General features: G+C 41.3%; 1 protein-coding gene across 2 annotated transcripts in view; it reads left to right on the top strand.

The window, feature by feature from the left end:
• The first annotated feature begins 1,670 nt into the window (after positions 1-1,670).
• The window catches only part of pdgfd (platelet derived growth factor d), an 82,321-nt gene continuing 60,831 nt past the window's right edge, over positions 1,671-23,160 (top strand). For both annotated transcript variants that reach the window (XM_050074777.1, XM_050074769.1), the window contains exon 1: positions 1,671-2,259. In XM_050074777.1, the coding sequence (XP_049930734.1) occupies positions 2,142-2,259 (118 nt within the window). In that variant the 5' untranslated portion in view covers positions 1,671-2,141. The remainder of the gene's footprint in view (positions 2,260-23,160) is intronic.

Here is a 23,160-nt window from a genome sequence, read left to right as displayed (position 1 = left end):
AACACTGGCTCCAGATATGACCATTCCTTTTTTTTTGTGTCAACCTCTGTAGTCAGCAGTCCCTCCGTGACAGGCTGCACAGCATCAGAGAAACACTTGTTAATGCGAAACTGCTTTATTCAGTGTTTTTATCACTGGGTCTGTTTGTTTAGGAGAGGTAGAGACCTCACTGGGTGGTTTGGCTTCCAGTACAAACATCCTGAGCATCTGGATTTTAGGGTGCTTTCAGACCTAGAGTTGTCTTGCTTTGGTCTGAATCAGGGACTAATTTTGTTGCAAAGTTGCATAATTGCCTAGAGTTGGTTCATGTTCTCACGGCAGCATTTACAAGCGGACCAGATAAAATGCCTTGTGAGAGAAAGCTGCTCTTGATTGGTCAGAATTGGTCAGAATCCAGGAAGTAAACAAACGTTGAAGAAGAGTACACTTGCAAGATAAATGAGACACTTTCTAAAGTCACAATGGAGGGACAACTACGCAGGTTGATTTTAGCGCTGGTCATCGTGGACTATATTGCTGTCATTGTTCATTTTAGTCAAACCATACAGTTTGAAAACGAGGCGCGGCGCACATTAATAATCCTCCAGGACTCATGTTTAACCCAAACAATGTGTCATGTGACTGCAGTTGGTTCGGATCCAGGTCGGAACACGTTCTCACCACAAACGAATCACACCAGAGTTCGTTTGTAACCGGACCAAGACCACCTCTTCAAGAAGGTCTCCGTCCGGTGGTTTTGGTGCACACCTGAGTGCGATTGCTGTGTTCACACCTGCCCAAATGAACTGCACTTCCAGGGGGAAACAAACTTCCCCGGTTCAATTGAACTGAACCAAACAGGGCAGGTGTGAAAGTACCCTTAAGTTATCAGAGAAAAAAGGTGAGCACATATTAGCAGGTGCTGGGCTGGCGGCCCAACTGTGATGTCAGATTACCAGTTTTAATCACCTAGTTTATTTGTGTTGGAGCGGTAGAGACCTCTGTGGATAATTCAGCTCCTGATAAAATCTCCTGAACAACAAACACTGAAGGAATCCTGCTTGTGCTTGGCACATGGGTGAAGTTTCAGCTGGTTGAAGTTCGCAGTCCCCTCTCCCTATAGATGCCACTAAATCCTACACACTGCTCCTTTAATTACCATAACATTTTATTCCATTAGTGGGCATTGAGATCGCCTATATTTACTCAATATACTTTGAATTTTTAATACACTTTATTGCCCTCATTACACTTAGCCTGTGCCTATAGAAGTAATAAAAGGTATAATGGCCTCCCCTGTGTCATCAGAACCCAAGCACAGTCATGTCAGCTGTTTCCTTGGCTCTCTGTGTAATGCCTACCAAGGAAGAGCCAACTCCAGAGACTTCCCTTCTCTTGAAGTGAGTTGTGGTGACCCTCTGTGCTCCCCTCTGAGGGTTTCCTTCAAAAATGTTCCCTCTTTGGCGCATTTCCTCCACTGTGACGAAAGTGTGTCAAAATTAAAATAACATAGTAATAACATAGGATGGACTGATGTCTTTTTTTTTTTTTTAATTTTTCTCTAATAAAGTGCAAGTGTGCTGTTTCTCTCCACAGCATCTCGCTCAGTTACACACTCACATTACACTGACACACACACTCACACTCACACACACATCGTGAGCGCGCACCACTCACTTGGCAAAGTTTGACGTGCCGGCTCTCATAGCTCAGACGCGCCTGATAGAAAACAGTAAACTATGCGGGATATGTCTCAGTGACTGAACAGAATTTATCCTCTCCGCAGCGATAAGAAGCTCGGCGCCTGTGAGCTCCTGTGTGACCGTGAACGCAACTATATCACCCTCCACCTGCACTTAATTGTTTCGGAGTTTTGCTCTCGGTGTCTGTGTGGCGCGTAACTTCCAGCAGAGGACAAGCACTGGGATTTTGGGGCACTCCGGCACAGGACGGGACATCGTGTGCGCCAGGCGTCAGGCAGAGGAGTCAACAAGTGGCTCTCATTTGCGGGAAGAGGAGGGAGATTATGAAAGAGTGAAGTTGCTGAATGGAAAGTTAGTTTGGACTTTCTCAGTCGGTATTTAAAGTGAGTGATAGTTTGTTTGAGCCTCTGGAAGGTGACGCGGACAGAGTTTTTAAGTGTTTACGCATTTGTTATCAGCATGAGTGGACCGGTGGTTTTCCAGATGTGGATGGTTTTATTGTTGGGGACTATAACAGGGGTCGCGAGGGCTCAGGTCTCTACTGCCAAAGTGATGAGGGGCAACATCAGGAGAGACGGTGAGTCTTTATTATTGCACTTTGGTGTGTGTGTTTGGCCTCTGCGTTTCCTGCTGAAACTGTGTTATTGCTACAGCTATTATTGCTATTTTCTCATCTATTTATTGTTATTATTCATTTTCATCTGATTTTGTTTTGTTAAACACGTTGGCCTGCATCTTTGCATTAAATTTGCTATATAAATAAAGTTATTATTGGTATTACTATCATCATCATTTTTATTATAGTTGCCCTCTTGCAGGAAAGTATAATTATGATCATATTTTTATCTTAAGTGGAATTTTATTGTAGCTTATGTGTGTAACGTGACTTCTTGAAACCTTAGGCCGAGCTTTTATTAAGTTTAGGCAGTGGCTTTTTCAGATGCATCTTTTACTTTAAAATCCGTATTATGTTTTTTTAATCAACTGTAACACAGATGTAAAAGGATCAATGATTGAGAAATTTAAACAACAAACAGGAAATACTTTTCTTGCAATGACTGATTGTCTTGTCTTGCCTTAGGACTGCCCCCCTAATAGTGGACCAAACTTCAGTCGACCAGAAATGTCATTAGTCGGCAAGATTTCATTGGTCGCTTTGTCACAGAGGGAAAAAAAAACCTGAGAATGTGGAACTATTAGGAGCTGCGCCTTGTCAAAATAAATTAAAACCTATATGACTGGACCATGTGGGAATTTAATTTGAAAGGACAGACACAGGAAGTGGCCACCCTCAGCAGTCAGACAGGAGTCACATTAGATATCTTTCCCTTCTTCTGTCAATATTCAGTCTGATAAATACAGAAAAGTTGATCATGTTAGTGCAGGGCTACCCAGAGCTTTACATCTGTCCCATGGATGATAGGCCTACACACTTATAAAAAGCACCTGGAAGAAAATCAGCTTGTTAAGGTTGCTTAGCAACCTCAGATGCAACGGGCACCCAGCACCTGACCTCACGTTTACTAGGTGGTTAAAGACGCAGCATGTGTACGGCCCCTAATTTCCAGGGCTGGTACCTGCGGTTATTCCACAGGCTAGTTAATAACATGTCGGGCAGGAAATCCAAAGTGTGGGATCATTTTGAGAAGGTGAAGGACGAACCCAAGGTGATATGTAAACTCATCTTCATTGGTCGACTACAAACATGACGTATCATCTGAAACATGGAAGTAGCTACATGCCCATTAGCCACTTAGCACAATCACTACTGCTTTGCCCACAGCGTCATTAACAGGTGGCTCGCTCAGTGTGTGACGTGCACTTGTAGATAAAATATAGGCCTATATTAATGAAGGTTCATTAGTACGGTTTTGTATTTCTCTGTAATGTAGCACAGTGTTAACAATGTTACTGATACTATTCTTTCTCACACCTTCAACTCAAACCATTGTGTTGCCCCGCCCAAAATATATAATTTAATAATTAAATTTATATTGTAAACATGTGGGCGACTAGTCGACTAATGGCACTAAATGATGACTATTGGTTGACTAGGAAAATTCTTGGTCAGGAGCAGCATTAGGTGGCCGACAGCATTACTTAAAATAGACATCAATTGTTTGCTAAGTGAAGCACTTGACTTATTGTAGTGAATGACCTGTTCACATTGTGGGGTGAGAGTGGAGGCAGCAACTGAGTGGAGACACTGATGACAGAGGGGGGAAAGTTAAATAATGTGAAGTGGGTGCAAATGAAGCAAAAACAAAAAGGTCTGTTGGATGACAAGCTACTCCACATTTTCAGAAAACTGAATAAGGAGCATGTATGTGTCAGTAGCCAGTCAAGAGTGGGACTCCTATCACTGCTTCAGTGCGTCTGCTCCTTCACTGAAGCTGAAATCTTCAGATTCCCCGAGCTCCTCGCCTATCTAACTTTCTGCAGGTGCGCCATGCTTACTTTTTACTCGGCCCTGAGGCTAAAGTCACGGTGCTACAGTACCCTTGATTACACACACACTCACACACACAGGCATGCACACAGCTGCAGGGTTGCTTTTGGCAGGGAAACATAAAAATACCACTGTATTAGGTTCTAACCTGGACGACTGCCCCTGAGGCCTGTCTCACCTCTCACTCCTGTGTGTGTTATTAACAAAAGAATAACACAGAGGGTTAGGTCATGACTTCAAGTCTGTCTACACGTCCACACCTACCCCTCAAATACCACTGAAACTTTCTAAAGTTCAAGTATTGTTTTTACTGCATCTAACTGTTCATGATGAATCTGAACGAAGCCTGCCATGCACACACCGAGCACAGAGACGAAACACACTCTGATAAGTCAGTATCCACAGATGTTTGACTGATGGATTGCACCATGTCAGAAAGCAGTTGCCAGGTCTTTTCCAGTCACAAGTGTGCATATACGTATGAATGATATCATAGAAACTGCCACACAGAGTGACAGCTGTGCCGCAGCAGAACCGTGAGACAGCACAGACAGACAGGAGAGCAAAAGCAGCGAGTGATGACAAAGAAACGGCTTGTTACAAAATAAAAGTTGATACTGTTCAGAGATGACAGCTGCACTCACTCTATTTTGGTCAAGGTTCACAATAGCGGCGGGATAAAAGTCTGTTCTCTCCCTGAAGAAAAAGTATTAAGGAGGAGAGATCAGAGGACGGCAGTGATAAAGCTCCAACATGCTTTTACCATACTTTAGAAATGGGAGTTTTTATTACTTGTTCCAACAAGATTTATCAGATCTGCCTCTCAGTTCTGCAGCAAATCTCCTCTGAAGTTGTTATTATTTTATGCAACAAAGGAAGAGTCAGTCTCAGGCTGCAGAAATGTTCACTAAATTCTTGTTCAGTCATATTCACTCTTGTTTTGTTTAAGCTTGTTCAGTTAAACGCTTCACTTTGGCAGCAATTATCATGCAGTAAACATTTACAATGCAAAAAATTAACTCCCTGCTAATTTTCTACATATCAGACTCAGATTAAAATTATACACTTTGCCTCATCCTCAAAAACTTGTGTTCCAAACCTGCACTAGGCCTTTGATAAACGCTCATCGCACATACTTTTATAATTTGGTAAAATTTAAATCAAAAGCAAAACCTCTCTCACTGCTGCACACATCCCTGAGCTGCCTACACTTGCCATCTGTCAAACTAATCCAAAATTAGGAATCTCCCTGTTGTCTCCCTGATATTGTCAGGAAGTGATTGGTTTAGTGCACTCAGCAACAGAGAGGAGATGATCTCAGGTTTCTACCCTCAGACACTGGCTGGGAAACATGCTTCATCTTAGCAGTAACTTCAGGTGGGAGACTTCAGGTGCAGTTTCAGAGGGTCAGCTTTTCAATCACAACTCTAGCAGCAGCCGGTAAAACGATGAGCGTTTAATCACTCGATCACAGGAGTTTGAAAGATGAGTCGGCAAATGTTTTTTGAACACTGTCACTCAGACGCTCGCTGAGGATCCTCCTGACAAAGTCGTCAAGCCGTCTTTAAATTCTGTTAATTCAAACTCAGATTAATCAAAGTGAATTCTTTGATTTCTTGATGATCTTTTGTTGCACAAAGACTAAGAGTCGCTGTGATGGCAGCTACTGAGACAGAATGCTTGTTGGATGCTGCACAGTCTTTTAACAGCTCTTTAATCCCCTGCATGCAGTCTTACAAAAATACACTGTGCCCAGAAGTTATCTTTATGTGTGTGTGTGTGTGTGTGTGTGTGTGTGTAAATACATTTACAGTCGGCTTATGCGGAATATGAGAGCTTAGTTTCCCTGTTTGATTGACTGCTGCTGATTAGCTGTGTTTCCATGTGCAGGAGTGAACCTCAAGCTGATAGGGGCTCCGCTGCTTTCACTCTTCCATTTGCCATCGTAAATGTGCCCGCGTGTGTACCTTTGTGTATTTGAATGTGTGTGTGTGTGTGTATGCATGTGTGTGTGTGTGAGTGCTCTGACAGAATGTCTTAGCTCACTTCAAGGAATTCCCCCCAAGGTTCTTTTTTTTTCTCATGTGTTTGTTCAGCGAATTGCTCGTTCTTTCGCCTGCCATTGAAGTGTGTCTGTGTATGCATTGAAGAGGGTGGGGGGGGTGATGGGTTGGTGGGGGCAGAGTGTACTTGTAGAAGGGGAAAACACACATGTAAACACACAGAATGAGGTAAACATTATTTGGCCTTTCTGGCTTGAACAACTTAAAATCTCTGCTGAAGAGACCAGATGACCCAGATAGGATGAAACCTATTACACTTTCTTTGTGTGTGTGTGTGTGTGTGTGTGTGTGTGTGTGTGTGTGTAAGCAGTGATTGTGGGCACAAAAACATGTACATGTCTGTGAAGGCACAGTCAGAAACAACACTGACACAAGCACTATCATTTCATTCACGACAGCACAAATGATCACAGACTTAACTTTGTTCACGTGGCTCACACACACACACTGTCATTTATCTTCCATATAAAGTGTCAACTGCTCTTAGTTTTTACTTTAAAAGTGATTCTCTTAACGATGCTCTGACGCATCCTGATCGTAGAAAAAGTTTGGCACTGGCTGGCATTTTGTGACCGCCCTCCACTGGCGTTGGAGGAGATTAAGAAGACCTTCACTAGATTGGAGTCAGATCCACAAGAATTTTTGATGCATATTCAGAGAAATCATATCCTCAGATATTCAGATAGAAAGTCACATATTATTAAAATCAGCGACAACAGTATGCTTGGGTGATTCATGTCTTTGCAATTTTTGACGTCACGTAATACTTAAAACTTTCAGGGTTTTTCATTGAATGGATTTATAAATTAATTTCCTTTAGTGAAGTAGAAATGCTTGTATAATCTATCATCTACCATGTCTCAAAACCAGAAATTCAGTAGTCAATAGCAATACCTGTGAAATTCCACACCTCAATAGCCAATTCACCAGGGTTAGAAAAATAACAAAAAACAAATACACTGCTTTTTTATGTGCAATAATATATATATATATATATATATATATATATATATATATATATATATATATATGAGCACTTTCTTTATCCTATTTTAATTGCAAACATTGGCAATGAGTGCATGAAGTGTATATACAATTGTGTAGAATGCAAATGAAGACATATATTTATTTATTTTTCTTACTATATTATTACTATTTACTTATTTTATATATGAGCCCGATCCTTGTGTGCACCTGAATTTTGCTGTATGTTTGTACAGTGACAATATAGAAATCTGATCTGAATCTGATCTGAAAAACAAAACAATAAATCCCATCCACTTAAACATAAACTTACTCATTAAAACCATTTAAATTAACTTACATTATTATTTTTGTCGCTAATCCCTGATTAGGGCGGGACGGCAGTAGCTAAATCCACAGGGTCTTGGGTTGGGAAAGGGAGGGTCACCTATTCAAGTCCCAATCTGGACCAAACATGGAGTGTGGACTGGTAGCTGGAGGGGTGCCAGCTTGCCTCCTGAGCACTGCAGAGGTGCCCTTGAGCAAGGCACCGTGCCCCCAACTGCTCATTTCATGCATGTATAGGTCCTGCTTGTGCATGTGTGTGTATTTTGCGCCTGTGTGTACATGACAACAGAGTGAAAAAATTCTCGGCGACAAGAAAAAAATGCCAAACATGCAGCGCAGAATAGACACTCAGCGCCTTGTCATGCTGCTGGCGTTGGAGGCATTATGTAAATATGTGGTGCTCCTACTGCAAAGAATTTTTTAAAAATGGCTGGCTCCTTTCCATAAAGTCAAGGCGGAGCTGTCACTGCCGCTGCAGTTGTCGGCCATCTCTCAGGTGTTGTTCTTGCGTGCTGGTGTGCGTTCTTCTTCCTTTGGCACTTAAAGGCTGACTAGAACACTTGTAGACGTATATACTGCCCCATCAGGTATGAAAGAACTGCTTCCCCACTACCTATGATACTGGAGAAAAACAAGCACTGACACATTTTCAGAATGTTGGCATCAACTTCGTACCAAAATATCGGTTCTCATGACATCCCTCGTCTACCGTGCAATTTTTTGTGAAGTCAAAATCCCATAAAGAAAATGCTGTTGTCAGTTCTACTTGAACAGCTGAAGTGTTCTATTCAAACTCCTTTTTACCCATGAATGAATACCACCATTTTTCCTTTTATTCTTTAATCCATGGTGCACCTGGGCTACTACGAATACTCCCTAGTGTATTGAGAGAGGGTGTTGCACAACTTTGTGAGTGCAAGAGAATGTGTGAAAAACTCTGGAGATTTAAGTGCACTGTTATCTTTTTTTAACCCCGTTGACTCTGAGATTAACTAAAGTTATGCAACAATATTACTTGCACACGCTTCGCTCGTGTGTGAAAGTACACACTCACATGTAGACATGCATGCACCACTCAAAGTTGAACTTAAAGATATGAAGTAACGGAGATGTTGCTGGTACTGAATGACCATGCTTACAGTCAGTGGCGTGGTTAAGTGTTTGAGCACAGACCACCAGACTCTGCAGTGTTCGTGTCATGCAGTCATCGTGGCCACTGTGCTAAACAGGGTATATAACTTCTATTCAGGGACACAGTCACATTATATGTTATAAAAGGCTCCTGGCATCTGTCTGATTCCTCCTCTTATTCCCTCCAATAGTTCTTCCCTTATCTGCTGCCGTCCTCTCTCAGTGCTCCCTTATCAGTTGATGCCTCGCTACGTATCACTCCATCTCTCCAGATCCTCCTCTTTCAATCTCCCCCTTTCTCATTTCTCTCTTTATCTCACCATCTTCCCCCCCATCTGTTTCAGCTCTTTTTAATCAAAAGCTATTTCACCCTGTTGGCTCTATGAGCAAATATAATGCAGCAAACAGTGCCACAGACACGCACTCCAACACAGCCGCACAACACACAGCTACCTGTGCAAGGATAATGCTTTTAGTCAATCTATGTAAACCACCAGACATTTTAACAGCCACTGTGGATACACACTAAAAGATCAACCTTCACGCTATAAAAATGGGCGCAGACACAACAAGTTACACAGTAATACACACATGTACATGCAGAACAGTAACATATGAGCGGCTGTCGCAACAAAAGCATGTGTGTTCTCATACTCCTGAGCTAGGCGTTGGTGATATCAGTGAGTGTGATGTCATGGTCCTTGACTGTGTCTGAGAACTCAAGGTGGCCTTGTCTCTGATAACACAGGCGTGCGCACACACACACACGCACACACACACACACACACACACACACACACACAAAGAATATACAGTAATGTAAATTTCTCACATAGACACACATCAAATCATACTTAAGCATAAAAGACAAATGTCCATTTACATGCTGCAGTAGAGGTTTCAAAGTGGCTTTAGAAGAAGAAATGTATATTTGAGAAAACAACTTCAACAAGGTCCATCTGGTAACTGCTCTGGAGCTATCAATAATGTCACACAATCGTTCTTAATGTAAACTAATCTAAATCTAGGGTAATTTGTAAAATTTTAAGAAAACCTAATGGCTAAAAGATCATCCTATATGTATTCGTACACTCTGCTTTGTGGTGCAGGTATACATGAGCCCTTTTTAAAGAGAGATTCTGCAATACTGCCATGAAGGAGATCTGCTATTATGCTGCTTTTGCTTTTTTACACTGAAATAAACAATGTTGGCATAATGCTGCTTCAGTGTATCATTTTAGATAGCATGCTGGCGTTCTAGAAACAACGTCAACACCAACATCTGCTCTGTTACTACTGGATCTCTCATTGGGCCCAAAAAGTCAAACCTGGCTCGACATGTACCCACATAGTTTCTGTCCAAGTCCGACCTGAGCCCAAACCATGGCAGCAGTTTTGTATTCAAGCCCAATTAAAAAACAAAATTTCCAGTAGTTAAAACAAAAAAAGATGTTTTTAGTATTTCTGTTTACTTTTACTTTCTTCTATATAGTTCGTTATTGATTTTATAAGCTCTTTTTTTTTTTTTTTTTTTTTTACCTATCTCGCACTGAGGAGTTGCATTCAATGTCTTGTACATGTACAATGACAATAAAGATATTCGTACTCTAAACCAGTGGTTCCCAACTGCTGGGTCATAGTCCAGAAGTCCTTTCTGAATGGACCACAAGTGACTAACAAACGTCAGGTTTGAAAACACTCAGTACAGTACAGTAAATTTCCAGCACATAACTTTTATTTTGAAGTGTCGTTTTTTTACTGTAGAGTGAGTAACTAATCGATAGCTACTTGACAGAGACGGCAAACTAGCTCAACAACACGGCCAAATCCAAGTATTACGCTGAATGTATTGAACTGTGGGACCTCGAACTAATGACTAAGGAGAAAACTCGACCCCCTGGCTGGACTACTTGGGAACCACTGTTCTAAACCATTTATTACAATCCACTAAATCAACTAAAGTATTTCCAGTGCTGTAGCAGACATGAGTGGCACAATCACCAACACAGCCCATTCATTATTCATGGCATCACACAGACTATAAGGTCTGCATTTTAAAAAGAAAAACATAGAAATGGCTGCAAACTTGACCAGGTTTAAGCCTGGGAGCATTTTGAAAAATTACAGCTTGGCCCAAACCCGGCGGGTCAGGTCAGGCCCAATTGGCTCAGGGCAGAGGATCAAATCTCTAGTTACTACCTGCACTGCTGGCTTAGTGGCAGAGCAACAATGCCCCCCTCCCACCTCCGTTCCATGTCCACACCTTTTGTACAGAACAGCAAGGTGGAATAACTGTGCAACAGTCCACCTTGAACAGGCTGTAAAAAAAGGAGCTCTAGGTTTGCTAGTGGTGTGAGTGGAGGGCTTTCATCCATCCTGCAACATCTTGATTGATTTAATACAGGATCTAAATGGGTTCCAAATGTTTTTGTGTCACCATATTAAGCACAGGGGTGACAGCAGGGAGGAGTGTCACTAAAGGTTATTGGAATTCATGAGTCACTCTCAGGACACCCAACATGGAAGTTCTCCCCACCCGCCCACCCAGGCCGCCACATAAACACAATTACAGGATCTCCCTTTCAAGGGAATCCCCCAGTAAACACTTGTCATCTCACACACATACACACACACTTTCGTGCAAAAAAAAATTGCATGAGCTAAAGTTACCCCACCCCTAAACATTTGGCAGGCAGTCTTTTCCTCCCCTGCACGGAGGAAATAGGGTGGTGACCACTTGGACAGAGAAGCAAAGAGTGAGATGATGCCTTGGAAATTGAGTGGAGCTAGGTGTAGGCTCATGTATGGGGCTGTGCTAAGATTTTAGGAGGGCAGCAGGAGAGGAGTGAAAGTTTAGACGGGAGCTTAGAGGGCACAGAGGAGGAGGAGAGGGAAAAGGTGTGTTGGGAGAGATATGCCAAGCTGAAAGACCTGTCCCTCCACTTTTCTGCCCCGTCAGCTCCGAAAGAGAGATAGTAAGACCAACAGCAAGCCAAATGGACAGAGTATAAAAGAGGAAAGCAGGACTGATAGAGGAGTGGAGAGGGGGAAAGATAAGGTGCTTCTGCAGAGGGAGTGCAGTATAGTGCCAAACATCAGCAGATTATCTGATCTCTGCATCTGATCAAAACCTAAAGCATAAAGAAAACAGGAGGCATGACCACAGCTCTATCAACATGCAGTACCTTGGCCGTTGCTAAAGGCTACAGACAAATCTGGCTGCCCAGATTGGAAGGTCAGGCTACATCCCTGCACACGCAGTGAAGTGGAAACATAATTAAGCTTCTTCACCTCATGCCCCAAATGTGATTGTTTAAAAGAACAATGAATTCCTAAAGATTATCCAAAACACAGAGAATATCCTGATACAGAGAAACATTGAATTCATTCATGCTGATTATGTGAATAACAGCCACCATCTCTTGTTATCTCCTATTAAGATTAAGCCAATTATAAGAGGGAGTTTGTAGATAAAAGAGGTGAAACCTGACATGTGGACCGTGAACAAGGAATGATCCTCAAAGTTTTGTGCTTCAGCTGCATGTGAAGAATTCAAAAGCAAAACTAACCCAACATGACCACAACATTTTACAGAAGTAAGAAATGAGGTGTTGCAGTAGCTATATCCAGTGTTCAAATTATGAAGGAGCCATGCGGGCTTTGCTTCCCTTAGGGGGCCTCAACACACCAAGCTGATGGTCAGTCAATGTCAAGCCGCCTGTGAGTCTCAAAAGACTGAAATTAAATTAAGAAATAAGTGAAATCAAATTTGCCATTATAGTTTAACAGCAGCTGGGGGAAATGTATCAGGACAAGAGTGAAAGTTAAAGTGGCAAAAGTCTCAGTAGGGCGGGCGGGATGGGTGATGAATGGGTCCAACAAACACCAACTTTCACGCAGGAGAGTGGTGTACGTGCCCCATAAGATTATAAAGCCAAAACCTGTTCTGTTTTTCTAAACCCAACTGTGTGTGTGTTGGCTAAACATAACCACATGCATTAGTTGTTGAAGGAAAAAAACATCAATTTGCTGTGTTGCACTGACATAGTGCATTTATTTTTAAGGAGACTGTATGAAAACTAAATTTCCTGTGAAAACAGAAGTGTATTTTGAAAGAAGACAATGCATGTAACAGGCAGAACTTCAAACGGCATCAACCAACACACCAAGGGTACCTTGCACGTTGTATGTAGACGAGGAAAGTCCATGACCAAACGTCAACCTGTGAGGAGGTCAGAGTGAGAATGTGTTGTCTGGACTTTGGGCCTTCTGTCTTTCTTGAATGTGGGCTGCTGTCATGTGGTATTGTTTTATGCACCTATATGTAAATTGTGCGTGGAATATATATCAGATCAGTCATTCCTAGGAACAGGGCTTCATACCAGTACCAGTCCATGCAGCATATGCTACCAACTCATGATGTTATCAGGCAAGAACAAACATCTCCTCACTCTTCCTGACCACACACCTCTGGACAGCCACTCTAGTACTTGGTGATGAATGTTATCTGGTGTTTGCAAACTTAAAGCAATAGTTTCACATTTATACTTGTATTCTTGCGGAGAGGCAGATGAGAAAATCGATAGCACTCTTCAAATCTGCCTACCAGCATCTCTGAAGTTTACCACTCACAGGGATACTTTGCCAATTTTAAACCAGCTTTGTCTCATAACAATGTGGGTAGTATGTGTCAATGAACTGTTAACCTCTCAGTTCAGATCCACTGGACGATGTGTTTTTGTCATTTAGCGGATTTTCACCAGCTCTAGAGCTGTTGCTCAAACTACAGATTGTACTTGCACATCTTCGTATGCCTGCCACCACAAACTCAGAGAACTCACGCACCCTGTCAGCCCTGCAGTGACACTGAGATGCTTCTAGAAGTCTGCAGATATAGAGAGAGACCCACCACTCACGCTCTCTTTCAAATGCAGACCAAACTCTGATCAAACTATAAAATTAGGCAGTGCTCATTAAATATAAACCGAGATTCTGTCACTGTATTGCCCATTTCTCACCTAAAATGTCTTCAGAAACATACATACACTTTAGTGCACTGTTTGGCTATAATACGAGAGTTTGTAAGCCGGAAGTGGGCACCATACTGTTATCTGTATAATAACAATAGAGGCTGAACGTACTGAGATCAAACACCCAAACTAAGCAGTGCTGATCAAATATAAACCAAGATTATGTTTCTGCATTGCCTATTTCATGCCTAATTTTTTTTTAAACATATACTTTACCTAACCGATTAACTGTAATTCGAGATTGTTTGCTACCAGCCAACCGCCGTGTTGTTTCCTGTGTCAAAACGGACAGGCATTACATCCTTGCATTACGTCCACCTACCAGTGGGAGTGTTTAATTGGTCATGTACGTCGCAGTGCATTCTGGTAGTTGTAGTTTTTTTTTTTCAAAAGATATTTTTGGGGTATTTTTAACCTTTAATGGATAGGACAGACAAGTGTGAAGGGGGGAGAGAGAGAGGGAGTGACATGCAGCAAAGGGCCAAAGGCTGAAGTCGAACCCGGGCCGCTGTGGCAACAGCCTTGTACATAGGGCAACTGCTCTACCACTAAGCCACCGACGCCCCGTAGGTTCTCTAGCTCTTGAGCAAAAGCTAATGCCACGGCCCTTCCCTCTGTTTTCTTGGGTCTTGTAGCACCAGTTTCAAAAGTTTGTATCTTTCTACTGCATAGACAGCCCAGTTATATGAAAATACCATATTTTCAGCACTGAAATACTTCTTTTACACACTTAATATCTCATTTATTTTAACTTTACAAAAACCAAAGTGTGTACAAAGTGTGTACAGTCTTTGAGTTAAGTTAAGCCGTAGCTTCATAAGGACTGAGGTGAGAATAGATCTATGGATTTAAAAAGCAAATAAGCTCATTTTCTAAAATGTCAAACTTTTGCTTTACGATAGATATCGCTGTGTAATGTAACCTGATGGGGTTTTTACTTTGTGATCATGTGCATCTACTTACATTGCAAAAATCAGCTTAAACAAGTCTTTCAGTTATTTTTTAATGCATATTGTTTGAGACTTCTGCAGACTTATTTACCCACACTGATGTGTACTGTCCTTTTTTTTGGCAATCCTAACTTAATTTACAAGCAAATAAAGCTCTTCTGAAATTAAGCCGAGTCGGGGACACAGTAGAGGAGAATTAGAGAGCAAGCCTGAAAGACAGGGAGGGAGACAGATGTTTGGTCATTGGAGAGTGTAGTCAGTCTTGTAGCCCTGCCATCTGACTGGCACTGTGGATGCAGAAAACAGAGGACCAGGAAAATTGGACAGAAGGAAAGAAGGAGGTGGAGGGGGCATGGAAAGAGAGATGCAGGGAGCAATGAAGAAAGCTGATTAGACCAGTGGATGAAAGAGAAGAGGAGATGAAATGAAGAACATGAAGAGAATAAAGATGGCAAAGAGGGAAATGAAAGTTTTTTTTGGGGAGGACAGCTAAGGAGACCTAGGAAGAGAGTGGGAGAGGGGAATTAATGAAGAGAAGTGGAAAAAGCGGGAGAATAAACAAGTGGAAAGTTTTAATTGAAGCAGACTGTTAAATTGGAGGGGAGACGAGAGGTTGAGCAAGGTAAAGTGAAGAGGAAGAAGCGAAGGAGGGGAGGAGAGAGATGGAGTCTGCCAATATGAGAGTTTCACAAAAAACAGCTGACAAGCAGGTGAAGGAAAGAGCCAGGGAGGGAGAGGAGAGAGGGATAAAATGAGGCAACGTGAGAGAGAGAGAGAGAGAGAGAGAGAGTGATGGCAATGAAAAGAGACAGAGTAGAGGTGTGAAAAGAGTGATAGAGAGAGTACATGGCATCACAAGAGAGAAACCGGAGTGGGAGGGTGTGTGCTGAATAAGCAGTGAAAGTGAAAAAAAAATCCAAAGAGCAAAGAAGGAGAGAAAAGTTTGGAAGGAGGGAGAAAGTTTGTGAACACACGGGGAGGCACCCCCAAAAGTGAGAAAGACACTAACGAATAAGAATGAAGGATAATAAGGGGAGGAAAATAGAGTGTGCAGTTTTAAGAGGATGTAGATTAGCTGGATAGTAAGCTTCTCTCTCAGTGTTTGCTCTGTCTGAGTCCTTGAAAAACAAAGCTAATGTGACTCAACAGTAAAGGCATGGAAAAAACTTTTAATCCATTTGTGTGAGTGCATAAAAAATAAACTGTATTTAATATTGAGGTAATTAGAGAGGATGGTGGTGGTGTTTGTGTGTTGGAGGATGGATTAAAGCTTCATGATATGAGAAAAACATGCAATAACCTTAAATATCTTGGTACTAATGATAATAACTAATGCATTTTTTTCATATGTGCTTTTCAAAGCACTCAAGGACACCTTACAAGACAGATAAAAACAGGCTGCAGTGTATCTATAGATCATTAAGTCAAACAAATCAGTAACATAAAGTAATAAGTTAATTAAAAGTTTAAAAACTAATTATAAAATAAATATTATAAAGTCATCATCAGTGCAAATGTCAATGTGTGTCACCATAAGATCAGACCGAATGCGCCAGCTTGAGCTATATTTGTTGCAATAATTAAATACATAATACACATTTCTGCCTTTCTGCTGCTGTTAGTATAATGCAAGAATACAACAAATTGCTTGTTGATTTAAAAAATGAAATGAAATGGTTTCAAACATTATTTTATTGAACAGATTAAATTTTGAACTGAACACAAAAGGCACCAATAGACACAGAATGCTAGTTGCATTTTAGAGTGTTTTGCATTCTGATACTTGTAGCCTACTAACTAGGGGTGTAAATCACCAGCTTCATCACGATACGATATTTTATCGATTTGTTTGGGTGACGATACGTTGTTTGCCGATATCACAAAGTCTGTCACGATACGATTTTGATTCGATTCGATTCAGGAGCCTGCGATCGATATGACGCGATATCATATGCCCATCTAACACAATCATTTACATCAACTCACAAAAACAACTAGAATATGATTTGACCATTTTATTTCTGAGCTCTGTTTGTTGTTTGAGCGGAGGTGCGCTTACCCAGAAATGGTGACACAGACGTGCTATGTGAATTTCAAAATAAATGTGTATCTTTAAGATGACGATATGGATCGATGTTTTCATTTTGCATCGATATAATCGGATCGTTAATCAATGAATCGATGTATCGATATGGATCGATGTATCGTTACACCCCTACTACTAACTCAAATAATTCCAGATTGCAGTCTTTTGTGACGTGTTTATTGTGCAAGATTAAAAAGAAATTATATATTGTGCAGCCCTAGGATGGAAGGATGGATGGCGGTGTAGAAACCAAGAAAGGACACAGGAGAGGAGGAGATACTTGCGCACCAATACAACTGGGCTGGATGGCCACAAAAAGGTCAACAGGCTGAGATTAATGCAGAAATAGTCAAGTTATTGAGGACATCCATACACTGAACAAAGGGTGCTGAAAGTGCAAAAAATAATTTAAAAACGTGAATAAAAACAGCAGCAAATGCAGAAGCCAGTCAACCCCCATAGACCCCCATGTTGAAATGCCCAACTTTACAGCAGAAATAAACATGTTTTGGTCTCAACAGCTAATTTCCCCGTTTATGCAGACTGTACAAGGAGTGATCTTTTATGTAACTCAACCGTTTACATCTTATAATGCCTAACGTTAAATAAGGGCAGCCTGCTTTGAGTGACAGGCTGTGGGCCAATAGTGTCCTCAGCTCTTTAGTCAGATCCACTCCTTGCTCATCTACAGCACCAGCCTCTTGTCCACATATGGTTACTTCTGGCTTCAAAAACCAAGACAGCCACAGCAGAAATCCCTAACTCAAGGCTTCAAAAAGGAGTCCACAAACCAATGGGTGATGTCACAGTAGCTACGTCCATTATTCTTATCCAGTCTATGGTAGATACATGTGTATTTTTGTGTGCTTAAAGGTAGACTATGCAGGATTGTTGCTTACTGCTACAGCTTGGTTCGGTAACCTCTCTGTGCAGTTAAAAAACAAACTGTTTCGATTGATCCACGCCGTGTGGAAAATAATAGGTGTCAAAGAGCACATTTCCATGCGGTGTATTTTTGAACAGGCTACTCAAAGTCAAGCCAATGAGATCATCAATGACTCTCCTCGTGCTCTGCATACAGAGTACGAGCTGCTGCCCTCTGGTAGGAAATTTAGAGTGCCTCGTTGCAGACTGAACAGATTTGAAAATTCAGTCATACCTCTGTCTGTAAAGCTTTGAAACAATGGGAGATAAAGCCAGATCTGAAATTGCATTATGACAATGTGCGTATTTGCATTTTTATTGAGGGAGATTAGCATATGATGTTTCTCTTTTTCTGTTTCCTATTGCTACGTTGGGTACAATGTTGATTTGTCTATGTACTATGTTGTATGTTGTATTTCTATGGCTGCAGTACGGGTGCAGGGCCCAAGACAAATTTCCCAACCTGTGGGACAATAAAGTTGATCTTGAATTTCTTACTGTATGCAAACACGCTAACCAGCGGAAGTGAAAGTGAAAGCCAACCAGAGATTCACTCTCATTTGGTGTTTCGCCATGCTTTCCATGTTTTTTCAGCGCTGTGTCTGTACGATACCGATCTGGATGCTACCTTTTTTTAACGCCCCTGACCTCACCTGAGCACTGTGGAGGTACTCGCCCATAAACGTCCCAAACACAGGAAATTACAAGAAAATAAGACAATCCAGGCAGAGTCGCTGCAGAAAAATACACTGCCACACACTCCTAATGGGTCTTAAGTGATGATGAAGAGGGAATACTTCTGTTTAAGTCTATACACTTTTTTAAGAAAATCTTAAAAATATATCTTTAACTAAGTGCAGTTATATCCTCCGACCTACAGCAGAAGTCTGAGTTAATGCAAACACTCTCCACCTCAAACCTCATTTAAACTAACAGTATATTGAGCAAAGTAATATACTTTTGTAAACTTACTTAAAATATGAAATGTAAAACATATTTAAAAATCACTCAGCTGTAGAAGAGACTCTCTGTTCTACATTAACACAGACCTCCTGCAAATACATTTAAACAAAGTTACTACTAAATCAAATCACAAATATACATTTGGATGACAAATTAAAGTGTTTGACCGCCGCAACCCGCCAGAGCAGCTTCTAGTAAAATACCGCACACACTTCATATTTACACTAATAACTGATGTGTAACAATGCCACTGGAGTTGCAGCTGGTGTGTTAATTACATTGATATCCCCTCGGGCAAGGTGTTGCATGGAAACAGGCTCTCTGAGGGGATTGGGAGGGAAATTAAAAGGATCTCAAGGGCAGCTATTTGGTACTTATTTGGATTTGAGTCGGATAATACCAGAAATCCAGCTGATCTTTTATCACACTGCAGGGAGAGCATGTATATAAAAGCAAAAGAACAATGCGCCATCCTCCATCAAAAGGCGGGGGGTTAATTTCTCTGGTTTGCAAACACAATTTAACATCATCAGTGCGGCAGACGGTGCACTGTATACATTTTCCAACCTGTATGAACTAAACATGCTCATCTGTTTGGGTGCTTCTCTGGTTACTTTGACTCACTACCATAAGTGTGTTCCCCAATTGCTTTTTATACTCAACTCTGTAAGAGCTGCTGCTTTGAAATTGCTCACATCCACAGACGAACCATTTGTGTCATTAATTACACAAAAATAACATTTGCAGGTTTCAGCTTTTCAAATCTGAGCAGGTTTTCTTTCCTGCTGCTGCACGGATAACCTGAAAACTCTGCTGTTTATAGCGATTTATAACCCCTTATCCAACCATGTATCCATCTGTTGTGCCGAATCTAGCTTGTTGACCTGGTGAGAAATTATTTGGTATTCCCACATCTCTGTGGTGTCGAGTTTAGTTCATCCGTGACAGGTGTGACGAGGTCAGAGCCTCGAGGCCAAAAATCAATTCTCTAGGTGTTTTGTATTCACATTATTATCTGTGTTTGACTGACTGGACCAGATTCATCACATTCATGTCTGACTCTACCTTGTAGTAAGGAATGGGCGATATGTGGACTTGGGTACCGTTCACATTTGAACTGATACTGGTACCCAACAGTATCTTTTTTTTTGTCTAATAACACATAGAGCTAATCTGATGTCACTGTCTGTCTGTCTACCTGTGTGTGTGTGTGTGTGTGTGTGTGTGTGTCTGCTCGTCTAGCAGTGATACTAGGCTATGACTACAATAATGTAGAAAAGAAAATAGACCAGATGCCGAAAGACTGCAGCAGGTCGATGCTGCAGTGACAGCTTTGGCCCACTGGGAAGCCAATGTAGTGGCCATAGAGCTTCATGGCTGGCTTCCAGGCTTCAGGGCGCTTCTTGGCACTTCTTCCTCTTGTCTAAACATGATGTTCTCATCCAGATGCTCTCTCAGGTACCAAAATTTGGCACCAATGGATTTAACATGAATCGATAGTCGGTAGTGTGGACATAATTCAGTCTGTACCCTTGAAGGAGTGTGTAAGATTAAGTTGCATCTATTGGTGAGGATTGCAGTTTCCAACCAGCTGAAACTTCACCAGGTTAGACTTCTGTCAGTGTTCATTGTTCAGGAGGTGTTTTACCAGGAGCCAAATTATCTGCAGGTCTCTTCCTCTCCAAAAGGAATGGAACAGGTGATAAAACCAGTAAAACACTCAATAAAGCAGTGACACATTAGTGATGTTTCTCTGACACTCTTTGGAACGTGGCAGACAGGCTGCTAACCCAGCACCTGTTAATTAGTGCTCACCTATTCTCTCTGGTAACTTAATGATTGCTCTTCATCTCCAAAATAAACTGACCCGGTGATTCAAACTGGCCAAAAAAACACTCCATATGTAGACATAAAAGACATGATTATGACAAAATTTTATTATGATCATTTAATGATTATTATTTCCAGGTGATTATACACTTATACACATTTCTGCCAGTGTATCCCCCTAAATCCTACATACTGGATCTTTAAATGTACCCAACCTGAGCGATTTGGCCAAAAACTTCCATCATGGTATCGTGTAATTTTATATCATGCAGGGTGTCTGCAGGTATCAGACACTTAGATTTAATGCTTTTTAAGACCCGTTCAAGACACAATTTAACCAAATGTAGCACACATTTTTGGACAAATCATGTTTTACTTATGAAAGTATCGCAGGTAAGCATTGCAGGCAAGTAGCATAAATGTTGTCTTGTGCAGAGTTAAGTGTTGTGTAAAGTATGAAGTAAAATGACAGTATTATAGTTTTTTTTTTTAAAGATTTGTAACATTAGAAATGTGGACTTTTACATAGGTGGGTTTCACTCATCACAAAAAGAAATAAAGAAATGGATAAATGAAATTAGATCAAATGTTTGTAGTAGGTAAAACCTCACAAATTCAAATGTAAGACTATTCAATGACTTTTAGGGCCTTACTGCTGTACCATTGAATTTAAGACATTTTAAGACTTTTTTAAGACCTGGACACCTTGGCAGACTATTTTAGTAGTCGACTAATCGGTTTGAGTCATTTTTCATAGAAAAGTACTATAAAAGTACCCCAAAATACTCTTACTGCAGCTTCTTATGTTCAAATATTGGCAGCTTTACACACTCTACCATGACGGTGAACTAAAACCCTTTGGTGTGAGTACAAAACAAGACATTAGATGACATAATTTTGGGGTTTGGGAGAGACAGACCGACATTTTTCAACATTTTAACACATTTTTCCATAAAATGATTAGTCAACTAATCGAAGAAATAATCAACAGATTAGTCGACAATGAACATAATCGTTAGTTGCATCATGATACAGTTATTGTTCTGTGAATTCAATGAAGAATTGGTTTCAAATAAAAATACTATACTCCGTCACATTTGATTCACTGCTTCACATGAGACAACACTTGAGTTAAATACACAAGACTCAAAACAGTTAAATTAAAATACTTTAAAAATGGAAGCCTTAAGGTTCCTGAGGAATAAAAAAATTCAAGTGTTACAGGTTTCTGTATTTACAACTTCACTCTTCTCCTCCATGTGTGCCCAAATGTTGTTACCTTGAAAGGCAACTGGATTCAAAGGATCACAACATAACAAAATCACTCAAGAACCCAGTTCCAATTTGCTGATCCAGCCCAACCTTAAACGCGTCTAGTGTTGCAAAGCCCAATCTCTAATTCACAATCCAGTCTACCAAAGAAAAGGAATGGTTAACAACTAAAAAAGGGCCACTTCTCAGAGTTTTGAGGGTCCAGCACAAAACAACTAGTGCAGAATGAAGCAGTCAAGTCATCTATTGTGCGCAAAGGATTATTCGAGGGTCCCATGTGAGAGTGAAATCTCTGTGAAACAGCACAGGAGGCATATTGTAGAGTTTAGGGTGTTTTCTCAAGAAAAAGTCAGCAAGGAATCAGGTGTTTCAAATGTTTTCAGTACCTGCTGAAACTTTTTAAGTACAAGATACAGATCCTGAAAAAAACTGGTGTGTTGCCAGTGCGTCTCTGCCACCAGGGCTAAGTGAGGGTGAGAACATGACAAATGTCAGAAGTGACACTGCAGAGCAGGAGCTGCTCTCACCCCAGGAGATTCGCCCCTGCTGAAGGAAAGAGATAAACACTGTGTATTTATGTAGTGTGTGTGTGTGTGTGTGTGTGTGTGTGTGTGTGTGTGTTTGAGAGAAAGAAAGAGAGAGAGAGAAATCCTCTAGTGCACTGTGAGAGCTATGTCTTTGTTACTCTGACAATGGTGCTCTGACACAAATGAAAAAGATTCTTTTTTTTCCCTCCTCTGTCAAACACTTTTATCTTTCCCTCTCCAACTGTCAGCGTTTCTCCCCATATTTCCCTCACTCTCTCTGATTCTCCATTTGTGTATCTCAGCATTTCTCCCGCTGTCTCTCTCCCTCTCCTTCTGTCTCTTCTTGTCTTCATTAGCTTCCCCTCTCCTGTTTTCATTTCATCATTTCACTCTCTGAATTTAGTATCTGAGCAGCAGAGAGCGAGGAAGCGCAGAGAGAGAAGCAGAGAATACGAATATGAAGGAGAGAGGGGAGAAATGGGGATAGGGGACATGGATAGGAACACAGAAGAGAAGGGAGAAGGCATTGTTAGAGGGATATCAGAGAGTGGGGGGGGGGGGGGGGGGTGCGAGAGAGGCTAAAAGAAAAGTTAACAGGCAGAAAAAGAAGCAGAGGAGAGAAAGAATATGAAAGGAGAGAGGGGGGGAAGAGATGGCAGGAGGATGGTGCTCTGTGTGCTACTGTGGAGCCTGCAGCAGGATAAGTGATCCCAGTGGTAGATAGAAGGTCAGATACACACTGACAGTCAGACCACTGCTTAACCCTGAGATCTGACCACACAGGCACAGTCACACACACTTCCTGACACGCGCATGCATACACTAATACACATTTACAGACACACACACACACAGCTGATGTGAGGCAGACAGACTGAGAGCAGGATGGCTGTCAAAACATCAGCATCTGCTCAGCATCACACACACAACGCTCAGAGCAAA

Source organism: Epinephelus moara, chromosome 2, assembly GCF_006386435.1.
Source record: "Epinephelus moara isolate mb chromosome 2, YSFRI_EMoa_1.0, whole genome shotgun sequence".
NCBI classification, from domain to species: Eukaryota; Metazoa; Chordata; class Actinopteri; order Perciformes; family Serranidae; genus Epinephelus; species Epinephelus moara.
The sequence above is the reverse complement of the archived record's forward strand: the minus strand, read 5'-3'. Positions and strand labels throughout refer to the sequence as shown.